Source organism: Melospiza georgiana, chromosome 5 (assembly GCF_028018845.1).
Source record: "Melospiza georgiana isolate bMelGeo1 chromosome 5, bMelGeo1.pri, whole genome shotgun sequence".
Lineage (NCBI taxonomy): Eukaryota > Metazoa > Chordata > Aves > Passeriformes > Passerellidae > Melospiza > Melospiza georgiana.
Genome location: NC_080434.1, coordinates 70,633,371 through 70,646,748, shown reverse-complemented (window position 1 = coordinate 70,646,748; position 13,378 = coordinate 70,633,371). Strand labels below are relative to the sequence as shown.

The following is a 13,378-nucleotide window of genomic DNA, read 5'->3' as shown; positions in this document are numbered from 1 at the left end:
TCTGAGGAATAATCAGCGTATCTGAGACAACATCCAAACATCTCTCAAAAACTCTGCAAGGGCTACACTTGTCACTATTGCTGGAGCTCAGTGTTTATCACAGTGCTTCAAATCCTCTGTGAGGCCACAAATGTTCCCTTAACTTGATTATCTAATTACAAGGAAAATTAATAGATGCTCATTGTTTTCTTTGATATATACACCCAGACTTTTTGATAATGATAATAACAGGCTCTGTAATTAACTAACTGTTGGTGTCAAAAGGGAATAAAAGTAGGTATTTGTGCAGTGGACTTTGTATAGGTCTGTAAAGCATGGCAAAATAGGTGATTCCAAGGTTGTGAAGTGCCAAACTTACAGGTGAATAAATTGAATTCTCTTTATGATTGTTCTGTGGTCTAGAATTTAAACAAATAATTTCATGGCACATGACACATACGTCTCATATGTATAGAGGGTTAAATCTGTCTCAGATTTAAACTCTGGTTTTGTCTCACTGACCATGTTTGGCTTATTCTGGTTATTAAAAAATGAGAAAATTCACAAAAATTAAGAATAAGAAATGAAGCACAAAGCAGAATTAGTAACTCTATACATCAACTATGATTCAGGAGATACCTGTGAGTCACAGACATCTTTTAAGAAAAATCCTTTCCTGGGGATTTTTCCTTCTGAGAAGCTGGGAGGCCTCAGGAACAAAATGTAACCAATGATTATCTGCTGCTGTGGAATGCAACAGGTGCATCTGTGATTGGTCTCATGTGGTTGTTTCTAATTAATGGCCAATCACAGTCAGCTGGCTCGGACAGAGAGTCCAAGACACAAACCTTTGTTATCATTCTTGCTTATTCTAAGCCAGACTTCTGATGAAATCCTTTCTTCTATTCTTTTAGTGTAGTTTTAATGTAATACATGTCATAAAATAATAAATCAGTCTTCTGAAACATGGAGTCAGATCCTCATCTCTTCCCTCATCCTCAGACCCCTGTGACCACCATCATTCCTGTGCATTAAAGGAGACGAGCCAGATTGAGGATTCCAAGGTTAAATGAGTTTATTGAGTTAGTGGTTACAATGGTATGTCAGATACCTGTAATCCAAGCTACACCTACATATTTGCCTCTAAATTCTCACACTGTCAGATTCCGTGTCTCTAAACATTCCACCACCAGGTCTTCTATTACTAATATAATAATAATAATAATAATCAGAATAATAATCATAATATAAAAGGCAATGTCAATCACCATATTGTGCTTCATACTCCACCATAAGGAATTCAATTGGCAAAAGTAAACCTCTGGTCATATTAATGGGATTAATTGAAATGTGAGCAGTCATAACACTACTGGAATATAAAGAACAAAATCTGGTTCAAAAGAAGCATTTTTAAGATGAATTAGTTTGAATCTGTTTTAAAAATTCACATACTATAATGAAGATGACTTAAAAGTTATATCATTTAATTATTGGGCCACACATTGAAGCATATTGGCTAGTACATTTTTGCACTGCAACAGAAGCAATACAAGCTTTATGGTCTACCATTACAATTCCTTTTTTTTTTTTTTTATTTTTCACTTAATATACCTGCCAACCTAATGTTTCTTGCATGCATAAAAATTTCGGGGTTTAGACTTGAATTTATCATTTATTCCACACGTATACCCCGTGACGCAAATTCTTTGGCCAATTTAATGCTATAATTTAGTTTAAAAAGGAAGCTTGGAGTTAAGTCCACTTAACATCAGAAGGCAATGCCCTGAATTTTGGGCACTGCAGAGAGTTATTTACTGGAATAGAGTCTCAGGTCGCATGCAAATTGTCACTTTGTCCCCCCCACCCCATGCCAGACGCACACAAGTCGGCAGGTACGCATACAAAAAAGAATATAAAACCCTCCTGGTAAAGCTCAGTGGTTTAGAATGAATCCATAGCTTTAAATTCACTTAAGGCCTGTACAGGGGAAATATGTTTCTTCTGGGACCCTCTCCTCACTCTTGTCTGATATTCTTCTGGTTTTTCTCTCTTTACTAGAGGTTTCTTCTCGGGGGCCTTCATCTTCCAAGATACAACTGGAGAGTTCACTGCAGCAGTGCCATAGACCTTCTGGTATTTAGTAGAAGCCACATATGATGCTTTCACTGTAAGGACCACAGCGTTCATCAGGTTTTTAGCTGCCTGGATGAGAGAAGTGGCACTGTCCAGCTGCAAAAACAGAAAACAAAATGAAATATAGCAAGGTTACTCCAAAACAAAATACAGCAAGGTCATTCCGCGGCTGGATCACGGGGACATTTCCTCACTGGAGCCTGGATCCTCCCAGATCTCATTAAAGATGGAACAAATCCACTTCCTCAGGGTACCCGGGAGTATCCAGCACTGGCAACATCATGCACTGAACAGTAAAGACAAGACTGTGGTACCTCACATTAAAATTTTAATAAGCTAAAGGAAAACCTTGTCTTGTCTGGGTTTTCTTTTTTTTGTCTGTTTGTGAGTTTTTTGGTTGTTGATTCTTCTTCTACAGTTTACGAAGTTTTCTGTTTTCTCACAAACCCCCCTTTACTTCTTACTTAAACCTTTAAAAATTTACTGTTACACGTCAGCTGCAAAACAGGTCAACGGGGATTTTCCCCAAGTGTTCCAGTTTGTTCTAATTATTCCTGTTAGCCCAGGATAACACCCCCAGTGATGTCTACAGCAACAGTGTGAGGCCAGCACTGAGCTTGTTAAAGAATCCCATCTGAAAAGATGAAAGGAGCTTCTGAAACCCCTACAGAAATGAAAAGATGAGACAGTTAACTGCGGGTTTTGGCAGCTCCTGCAATGTGTGAGTTACTCCTGGTCTCAAGGAACTTTGTGGTTACTTTGTGGTTACCAGGCTTTTTGTGCCTTTGTGCTTCTCCCATGCACGAACCTGCCTGAGGTTCCTGGGTGTCCTCAGGATGTAAGAGCCCTCAAGGACTTGCTGAGCTTCAAAACACTGAGACTTCCAGTCAGCAAGCTTCCATCACACACTGAAGGGAAGCACACACCCCTGGCCAAAATGTTCAAAAGGATTTCAACATATAATGGGGACTTCCAAGGCAATGCCTCAATGATCCACAATGTGAATCGGGTACTTGCCAGATCCAAGTGGATATTCTGAAAGTAATAAATCCTAAAAATATGCTCCTAAGGACTGTAGCAAGCCAGGTTACTACTTATGATGTTAAATTATCCCTTTCCTAAAATACTCAAGAGTGGAATACATGTTTTTTGTGATAAAGATATACCATGGAAGCTTACTCAAGCCTTTCCCAGACTGTAGGAATGATATGGGATATAGTATTACCTTTATTTACCTCTTTCATTCCACCCCACATGTTCAGTAAATTTTTAGCTATTTTTAATTAGTACAAATGGCCTGTGTCACTCCAAACCTTTCCTGCTCCCTATTTTGGAGCACATGGCTGTGTAATATAAATGCTAAGCAAGGTAAGCAGGACAAACAGTCACAGGGCAATAACAAAAGCCACACCATACTTCACCTCAAGCATTTTGCATCATTAACAGAAGAGTTCAGGAGAAATCTCCTTCTGAAGGGTCAGTGACTGATGTGAACAAAAATAGACATTACAGAAATCCTGTATTTGAAACCACATTAATCTATACTTACCTGGGGTGTTTTATTTCCTGTGCTCTGGCCTTAAACTCATTATAGTTCATCAAACACATAAACAGCTACATACAGTGAGGTGAAAACAAAGAAAAAAGCATTTTTATGACATTCACGCACGTGGTGCCATTCCCTGAAATGCACAGTTAATTGCCTGCCCCAAGTAAATATTTTTCCCTGGGACTAATTTGTATTTCTGTTAGTAAAAGAAACGAAGTTAAAAGATGGAAAATTACATTACATGGCAGAAACATGACTGTTCAATAGGGAGTAATGAAATATAATCCAGTCTAGTGTTATTCTATAACCACACTGCTGCATGATTTATAAGGCAATCTGTATGTTTGTTGGCAAATACCAGATCACACTCTATTAAATTAGGATATTCTAATTTACTACAGAGATCTACAATCAAGCATTATTCATTGTTAAATGATTCTTTTTGAAACACTGGTGGATTGATATTGAATATAAAGTGATACCATCAAATAGCGTTTACTTCATAATCAGTGTGGATAAACGGACTGGATTCAGCCTCTATTGCACAGTCCTGAATGAATTCTGGTTGCTGAAGGTTTCCAACAGCTTCACATTTTACACTACAAGTAGCTGTTTTACATATATTAAGAAACAGAATAATTAAAGAAAGCATTTTAAAATGAGGGGGCACCAAAATTAGATGTTTAAACCCATACACAGTTCAAGCTACACCTCTGAACACAGCAATCAGTAATTTTATGGACTGTAGTCATGAGGGCATGCAGAATCTCCCATTCTTCACAATCAGATGCAGGCTGCAATGACACCTTTTTGGAAACCAGGTTTTGTATTTTGATGCCATTTTAACTCTCTTCAGTTTCAATATGCTGTTAAGAGTAGATAGCAACTCCCTGTTTTCACCATTAATAATCACATTTTAAGATGCAGATACTCAGTCTTTAATCCTAACATCCACTTATCCTGCAAAACACTTCCAACTCTTGGAACCAGAAAAGAGACATAAAACCCCACCAGAGGCTGTGAGTGTTCTCCAAAATCTGCTGGTGGTCATTCCATGCATCCAATTTGGCCACCTAAGCACTTCCCATGATTTTCTTACAGCCTCCAGCTCCTTGCTTGTGTTACGGCTCAGCAAAGAAGAATTAAACTGAATGAGCATCATCCCAATTAACATTTAGATCTTCCCACACCACTGTGCTGCTCCAGCTTGAAGCTGTGCTTTGCCACACAAAGCTGGAATGAGGCAGCAGTGAATCAAGTGTGTTAATTCCTTACAAAATCTGGGCACAGAAACCTGTGCACTTTTTCCAAATGTTATGTTAATTTAAAAAAAAAATCAAAAGAAGGAAAATTACCATCTCAAATAAAAGCACCACTAGGAAAATTACTTCACAGTACAGAAGGCAACCTTTACTCCCTGCAATACCCAAAGAATTATAGATATAATGATGGATTTTGGCCCTAACAGCCAACAGAGTCTTTGACTTGCTGCAAGAAGTAATGGTGTTCTGCTACTTAGACCTCTTTAAAAATATGTTTGCCTGATTTTAGGAAAAAAAAAAATTCTCTCTACCATAAATGATAAACTTAGGTGACTGCCCCACAAAACTCAGTAAATGCTGAGGAAAATTCAAATTTCATAAAGAACCTAAGAATAACTGCACTGCACCTGGTAACTTAGAATTATTAAGGTTGGAAAAGATCTGCCAAGAATATAATTTCGGGGTTTTCTTCCCCCTAGAAAAGATCCTTCAGGTTTTGAGGAGTTTTTGAGCTGCTTATCAGCTGTTCTGCAATTTTCCTGTGCTATTTGAAGAATTTTCCAGAATCTTGAAATAATCAAGATTTCTCACTTCTTTTACACATAATCTAAGTAAAATAACCAGCAATTGCACTAACAAAATAGCTGAAGAAATTGGAGGGAATAAATCTGGAAATTTTTGTCCTTAACTGTAAAGCAATGAAAAGAGATGTTCTCCCTGCATTGTCACACTGCTGTAATGGGGAAGAATTATAATTTATGCTTTAGAAAGGAGAAAATCTAACTTCCAGAGATGTCTTCATACTTATAATAATAAATATCCATAAAAATTAAGGGAAATTGAGAAAAAACCCCAAACCAATCTGTATTTCCAATGAGTAAGTACATATTACTTATTGGAATCTGTACTTCCAATAAGTAAGTAAGACTTACTCCAAAAAGTAAGTCTTTAAAACTAAAGAATGGGTAGTTTTAAAAGTGCTGCTTGTTTAAGAATATTTTATGTTATTACTGCTGGCTTTAATAAACCTTGAAAAGAGGGTGAAGACATCAAAAGAATTGTAGATAGTTTCCAGTCTCCAAAAATTTGAGCAATGAAAATAAAATGACCTGTGAAATTATAGGCCAGCTCAGCTGACAGCACTCCCAAATGAAATGATGCAATGTCTGTGGCAGACTCCAAAAATAGAGGAAAGAAATGCAGTTAGTGGTAAACAAAGGGTTGTGTGGGCTAAAATATTTTCAAAGTGACCTACATCATATTTTGGTATGATTAAACTTTGAGTTGCTTAAAATAGTGCCGTGGGTATAATTGGATCTTTGAAAGGTCTTTTGCTTAGTAATACATGACAGTTTGATTAAAAACTCAGTTGACACAAAACTAACAAGACACGCACACAGAAGGATTCCAGATTCTCCAGCAGCTGTTTCCAGAAGTAGATATTCACACATACACACACAAAAATTAAAATATCAGTGATCAGCAGTGAATTTCACAGTGGGGTCTTGGAGAAACCATTTGGATGCTTCACAATATTAATATTCCTACTAAAATCTTGGAAAGGAAGTCAATCATTTGATGCAATTTGCCGATAACAACTGGGAAACTGTCAAGTCATTATATTGATATCTAATTAGCTGCTAAAAGCCACAAATGTAGATTTAATTCTGGCCAGATCTACAGCAGGTGATACCTAATTACACAATAAAGGACTTTATTCTCTGCAGGATCCCAGGGAATCACTCCTTGAGTACACAAAAAGGAGGAGAATGATTAAATAGGTCCAATTATCACATTCAGTTTATTGTCTGTCCACAGTCATGGGATACTGAGTCCTCTTCTCAATGCAAGAGTAATATTGAGGAACTGGGTAAAAACTTGAAAAAACTCAGTAACAAAAACCATCTTTAATGGGAAAGACTCAGCCAGCTCTGTTTTTTCCCACTTTCAAGTGAATGACTAAAAAAAAGAGTTTTCACTGACTGAAATCAGCAAGTACATGGTAACAAAGCTGATTATATTTCAAGTTCCAAAAGTGAGACAAAGATAAAACAAAACTTAAAGGCTGAGAGGCGAAGCCGGTCATTTTAGTTATTAATTACCTGAAATTATTTATTTAGCAGTTATATTAATTAATCAAAAGAACTCATGAAAGATTGATTCTATTTCTTGAAATTGTAAAATCAATATTGGATGGTTTTGCTTAATATGTATTAACTAGTGGACATTTTTAGTGCACATCAATTCAGGGAGCCTGGGCATCAGTTATGCAGGAAGGCTGATAACAGCCCCTACTGACCTTGAAAGGTAGGAAAATAAAAAATTAGCATGAGGAGCTACTGATAAATAAAGTTTGTCTGATTCACTTCGTACAGATTGGGAGGAGAAAATATAATTTATTTTACTCATTGAAATAAAACCTGTAGCTCCTCAAATACTCTTGGATAAGACTTGATTTGTACACCTTTAGCAGGTGACTTATGCACTGCCAAGCCCTTAAGGATTCTGTGAATTCTGGGTGAATTCCTTCTTTCTTCTTTCCAAATGAAATTCACACTTTTCTGGACAAGGTACAGTTGCTCTTATCCCACCCCAAAGGTCAGCCAACAGTCTTCAGAGAAAATAAGGCTACAATTATGCAATTATGAACCTGGATGGCAAATCAGGAGTATGGATTTCTCAGCTTGCATTCTTGTGCAACAGAACATTTTCCTCTCAGCTGCGCTTAACAGCAAATCCATACCTGTGAGAGTTATGCCAGAAAAAGATCTTATTTATAAAATTATATCTTACATTTCTGTGGCAGATTTCATGCATAAAACATGAGCCTGTTAGAGAGAGCCAATGCAAGAATGGCCTGTTTGCTGTTCAGATGCTCCCTTCCCTTTGGAAGGAGACATCTGCTCTTTATCAGCACCACGAGGGGCTGTTTCAGTCGGGCACTTCAAAATCTCACAGGGCTCCTGCTAGCTGCAGTCCATTTGGAGAAAACTATCCTAAATACTTGAAAACCTCCCTCTCTCTCAAAAGAAGTCTTTGTCTGGAAAGCAATGTGCTCATAATAATGTTAAAAATGGATCTGTAGCCACACAGAGAAAATTGTATTGTACTTGTCCTTTCCTAGCTATTTGTTTTCACATTTGACTGCAATTAACTCACTCCTTTACACATGATGAATATTTAATTCATTCTGGGGATAGTTGTGTTTTATAGGTGCCCAATCCACTGAATAACCACCCTCATCTGCATTTTTTCAATTAAAGGTAAAAAACCCAGGGGATTCCCCAGCCCATTTGGTTGTATTAAACAAAGGCTGCCACATCCAAGGACAGCAGAAAGCACAAAAATACAGCAATAACTGTGGATATCTTCTGTCTTCTATGGACTATACTCACTTTAAAACACATTATCAACTGCTGTACGCTAATTTGCAAAAGCAAAAGCAAATAAAAATACTCCCAGAACTGACATTCCCAGTAAAAGGTAAACAGCCATAATAGAGATGCATTTCTACATTTGCTTTACTTATTCCAACTAAATGTTTTAGTATTTCAGAAGCAAAAGGATAAATGGCAAAATGATATCCTAATTCATTTGCTTTGAGAAGAACAATTAATGGGAAAGCTCATATTTTAACAACTGAAATGGTGAAATGACAAAAAGACAATAGGAAACACCTGAAAGTTAACTAATTACCTAATTAGCTAATTATTTTTCTGGAAAATAATTATTGCTAGTGTCTCTCTAGCCTGCAGGTCTCAAAGGTGGAAAACACATTATTGAATTTTTCATAGATACTATTTTTTTTTAACAAATGCATTTACAGTGAACAAATTATTTCTCCAATACTATTGTTATGAAAAAAATTACAATAATTCATCTAGTTACCAAATATAACATAGGTTATTTCCTCAGTATTTAACATTTAATTAATATCTTGCTGCATTCATTTCAGAATTTAATGGGGGAAATTATTTTGACCCACAACAAAATCTCTCAGAAACATTTAATTTTCTTTTTCTACTCATTATCTGCCATTTCACAGGAGAAAAAAGCTGCCAAACCAGTACCACAATTCTTACCACTCACCAGAACCTCTGTAAGGAAAAGCAATCCTATACAGCATTGAATTTTTAAAATTCAATTGCTTTAGCAGTCTTTTTCCTGCTACAGCACTGTCTCAGAGCTTTCAGAGTCTGCTGCTGAATTAAAGCATTTCACAACAATCTGCGTGCCAAAATATCTGGAAAAACACTATAGAGGACAAGGAAGAAATCCTCAGTGAATAAAGCTAAAGGAGTTTTGTAGATGGGGACAGAAAATTTGGTTGTTTACATCACACGTTCTCTTTGCTAAGGATGAATGTAGAGGATGAAACACTTTCTACATCAACTCACAACTGAGAAACAAGGGAATGAGTCTCCTGCCAGGATGATTTATAACATTTTTCTTCCAAATCTTCCTCATTCTGCAGAGAAGGAATGTCTGGAGGAAGATGGCAAGGGTGGAATGTCCTGCACAAAGAGCAGGAGTGTCCAATGACCGTCACAACTCCAACGCTCCCCGAAGCAAACTTGGCACAACCACATTTACAACCTCAAAATTCTGCCCCATGGAATTTTCTCTGAGCCTTTGGGTGATTTAACAGGAAATAGAATTTTGTATGACTGATTTAAACCTAATGTTCAACAAGATAAAAAGTCTGCAGCAAGATGAAGTCCAAACTCTATCTGATGGGAGAGGCAAACTCCAGCTATAACTAAATTTTTTATATTGCCTTGAGGATTCCTGAAGAAAATTAAGAGTAGGAAGTCTGTTAAAACTCAGTATCAAGCCCAATAACAAAGCAATTTACACCAATTTACACAGGGATTCTCATGCTTGAAGTCTACCCAAGACACAACATGGTCTGAACCTGAGGTCACAGAAAAGCAAGGGCAGGTCTCTGTCAAAAACATCAGTACACATTTCCATTACATATCCAATTGCAGCTAAATCTGAACAAAAAGAGGAAATAAATGATCTCTGACTAATCTGTGCTAGATCTCCCTGCTCCCAACTGGAGTTCTGACTTGTAATTTGAAGATAGAAATATATTTTAAAAGCCCAAAATAATCTAATGCTCTTTCAATCTGAGTTTAAGGAGCAAATCTTTTTGTTCTTTATCTACAGAACAGGTACAATAAAAAGAAAAAAAACCTTTCTTTCTAACACTCTTACCTGAAATGAGTCCAAATCATGTCTGGATGCCTGGAAATTGTACTCAGTGATAAAATGCAGGAGACTTTGGATACAAAAGAAATCAATAAAACACAGAAAGACTCTATGCTTTACATGAGTAAATGTGTTATCTCCTGCTATTCCTCCTGATTCTGTCTCAAAGAAAACAAAATGAAAAGCAGCACCAAGCAGGACTTAAGACTACAATGCTGAGAAATGTGCTATTTCCCCAAATTCTTTTTTAATTTGTACCAGTGTCAGACTGATATCTGTATGTGATTTATCTCCACATCTTCAGCAGTGAGGATCTGCCAGTTTTTGAGGCAAATCTGCTCCTCCAGCTCCTTTTCTATCTCTAAAATCATGATTGCCAGGTCAGCACAGGGACACTTTGAAGATAAGTGCTCCATGGGCACAGCTGTTTTTTCTCAGGAAAAAGCTTGGAAACAATGCATCAAACACATCAGAATAAATAAAATAAAATCTAGTTGTATAATGGAAGATGATACCAGGACAACTACTCCTTCCTTACTAAAGTTTGCCTGTTGTTTTTCATTTGTATTTTACGTCTTGTAGAAGCAGACAAAGGTTTCAGCCATTTGAGATATTGACCATTTTTGAGGTGCTAAAAGGATTTTACTCCCTTGGAGCTGAGGGTCCTTCCAGTGTTGATCAACTCAACCAGTGAAAACATTCCTTTCTCTGTTTGGTTCCCTGGGCACTCTCTAGGACTTTACAACAGTGTGCAAAGAAATTTAAAAAAATAAAAGAAAAAAAAATCAAAACTCCACCAAAGTCTTCAAGGGGAATCTCTATTTCAGTCAGACAGAGATGGCTTAATCATATATAACAAAACATTTAAATGGAAATTCTACAATTTTATACCAAATAAATTATTAATTGTTAATTGTTCTATTTATTTGGCCAAGTCAATCAATGGTTAAACAACATGCAGTAAGTAATGAGAGTTCCCCACTAGAAGGATTTTTTTCCCCTGGTCAATTACTGAACAAACAATTTGTAAATGCATCTGTTCATTACATTTTTAACTTTAGCTAACACTAAATGTCATTAAAAACCATTAAAACAGGTAGTAATTACCTGTTCTTAGTGCAAGCAAATGAAACCAGAACAGAACAAAAACATTTGTAAAGGCCATTGCAATTCACAGGGAAAGAACAAGTAAAGATGACAGCAAATTGAGAATAAATTGGAATGAATAAAATCTTGCTCTGAATTCTAAGAGCTCATTTTTATTACTCATGTTTCATTATGCAAATATACTTTAAGGATGAAAAGAACCTTTTGAGGTCATCTAGTGCAATGTCCTGTTGAAAATTTGAATTACATGAGGTTGTTCTGGATTTTGCTGAAATTCAGGTATGTCCAAGGATGGATAATCTCACATCTCTGGGCTACAGAACTCCACCCTGCACTTGAATTTCACTAGCCTCCAGTTAAAACATTTTTACCTTATCTCTAATTAGTATTTCCCATGTGAAAACTTTTTTTTACTGTTTTTCCTGTCCCGATGTCCATGCAACTCTGCCAGGTCTGGATCTGGTTCTTCCAAACCCTCCTCAGAGGCAATGGCAGGCAACAATATTTCCTCTGAGCCTTCTTTGTACACATGCAAATGTATTTATGATCTGTGCAGATGATGTTGGCAATCTCATTTTCACTGCTAAAAGAGCAGTTGTCCTATCCAAATGGGGGGAAAAAAAAGAGCAATTGTAGAAAAGAAGGGGAAAAAAAATCTTTTTTTGACAAATTTTTAATAGCTCACTGAAATTGCTGAAGTCCAGTATGACTCTCTTCAGAAAGTACTTGTGTTAGGGATTACAGATTTTCCTGGAGTCTCTTTTCCTTTGCAGTTCTGTATTTCAGGCAGCATTTTCCCTCAGTAACAAATGCAGAGGTACTGATACCCTCAATGGCTCAAATAATCCAAATGATTCCTGTGCTTTGCACCTCAGGACAACCATCCCTCCACAAAACAAATTAATTCAGCCACATCTCCAGATAATCCAGAATTTACATAAAGGAGATGAAGGTATAGACTTCAGAAGTATGGTGAAATGAAAAGGCATTTGCAGAGGCTTTTTTCATATAAATTTCTTATTTAAATAGTTTACATTAATCATGATTAGCCACATACTTGACTGATGCACTTAGTTGGCATCAGAAAAATTCAAACTGCGTGTCTTTAAATATTAGTAATGGCTGGTGTCACTTGAAGGCCCAGAATTTTTTCAGATGCCTCTCATTGAGCAATTTCCCTTGGAATGAAAGCAGGAAAAACAGGGCTGTTCCTAAAATCCATTGATTTGGTGTGTTTGGTGACTGAGTCAAAGTGTTCAGAGTTCTCATTTCCACAAATTGAGTCTTGCACCTCATCTACCTAATTCCAGATTCTGGACCAAAAGGTTTCAGATTCATTTTCTGCTTGGTGAAGAAGAAATGGGTTCTTTCTTTACAGAGATAGGCCAGAGCATCTCACCTTTAAAACTCAGTTTAGAGAACTTAAATTGCAATAGAATCCTAAAAATAATACAGTGAATCTAGGCAGGTGCTCAACATCTGCAAAGAAAAAATAGCTGTCCTTGGATTTGGCCTAGTGGTCCAAGAATTCAAACAATTTAATGGATGTTTTTGTGACTGTTTTTCTTAATTCTCTTTTGGTCCCCAAAAGTGTCAAATGGGCAAAAACCACAAACTGCAAGACATACAAATCTTTCCAACGTCCAGAACCCAAAGAGATCAGGGGACCAAGACAGAAAATTTACGTAGAAAAATGCTCCTTAATAAGCAATTTGAACATTTCTGTTCAGGAAAAAATTAGGCATCAGCTCAGTTCACAGAAAGTTGAATTCACTTCCATATCAATATAAACCCTCAAAAGAAGCCTAAGGCTAAACTTTCTTACTCTGTACACACAGTTTATTCACCTGCTTATTTTTTAAGGTATTACCAATCTAGGCAGCTGTCAGTGTCTACGTGGAATAAGAATCTCTGCCCTCTGGAAATGGCTCTTGAGTTCCACACCAAGGAAGGCTGGAGTGAAAATCTCAGATGCAGATGTTTACACTTGGCTAGATGAGTCACTATCCACACAGCAATAGAGATGAGAGCAAAAACCTCTTCATAATTCAATTAAAATCTTTCTGAATAATAAAATAATCAGTTTCCATCACACCAGAGACCTCCTCTCATCTTTATGCACAGCTTGAGTGGG

General features: G+C 36.8%; 1 protein-coding gene across 3 annotated transcripts in view; it reads right to left on the bottom strand.

The window, feature by feature from the left end:
• Positions 1-1,036: 1,036 nt before the first annotated feature.
• CTNNA2 (catenin alpha 2) overlaps positions 1,037-13,378 on the bottom strand; it is a 478,676-nt gene continuing 466,334 nt past the window's right edge. For all 3 annotated transcript variants that reach the window (XM_058024127.1, XM_058024126.1, XM_058024128.1), the window contains one exon: positions 1,037-2,208. In XM_058024127.1, coding sequence (XP_057880110.1) covers positions 1,921-2,208 — 288 coding nt within the window. In that variant the 3' untranslated portion in view covers positions 1,037-1,920. The remainder of the gene's footprint in view (positions 2,209-13,378) is intronic.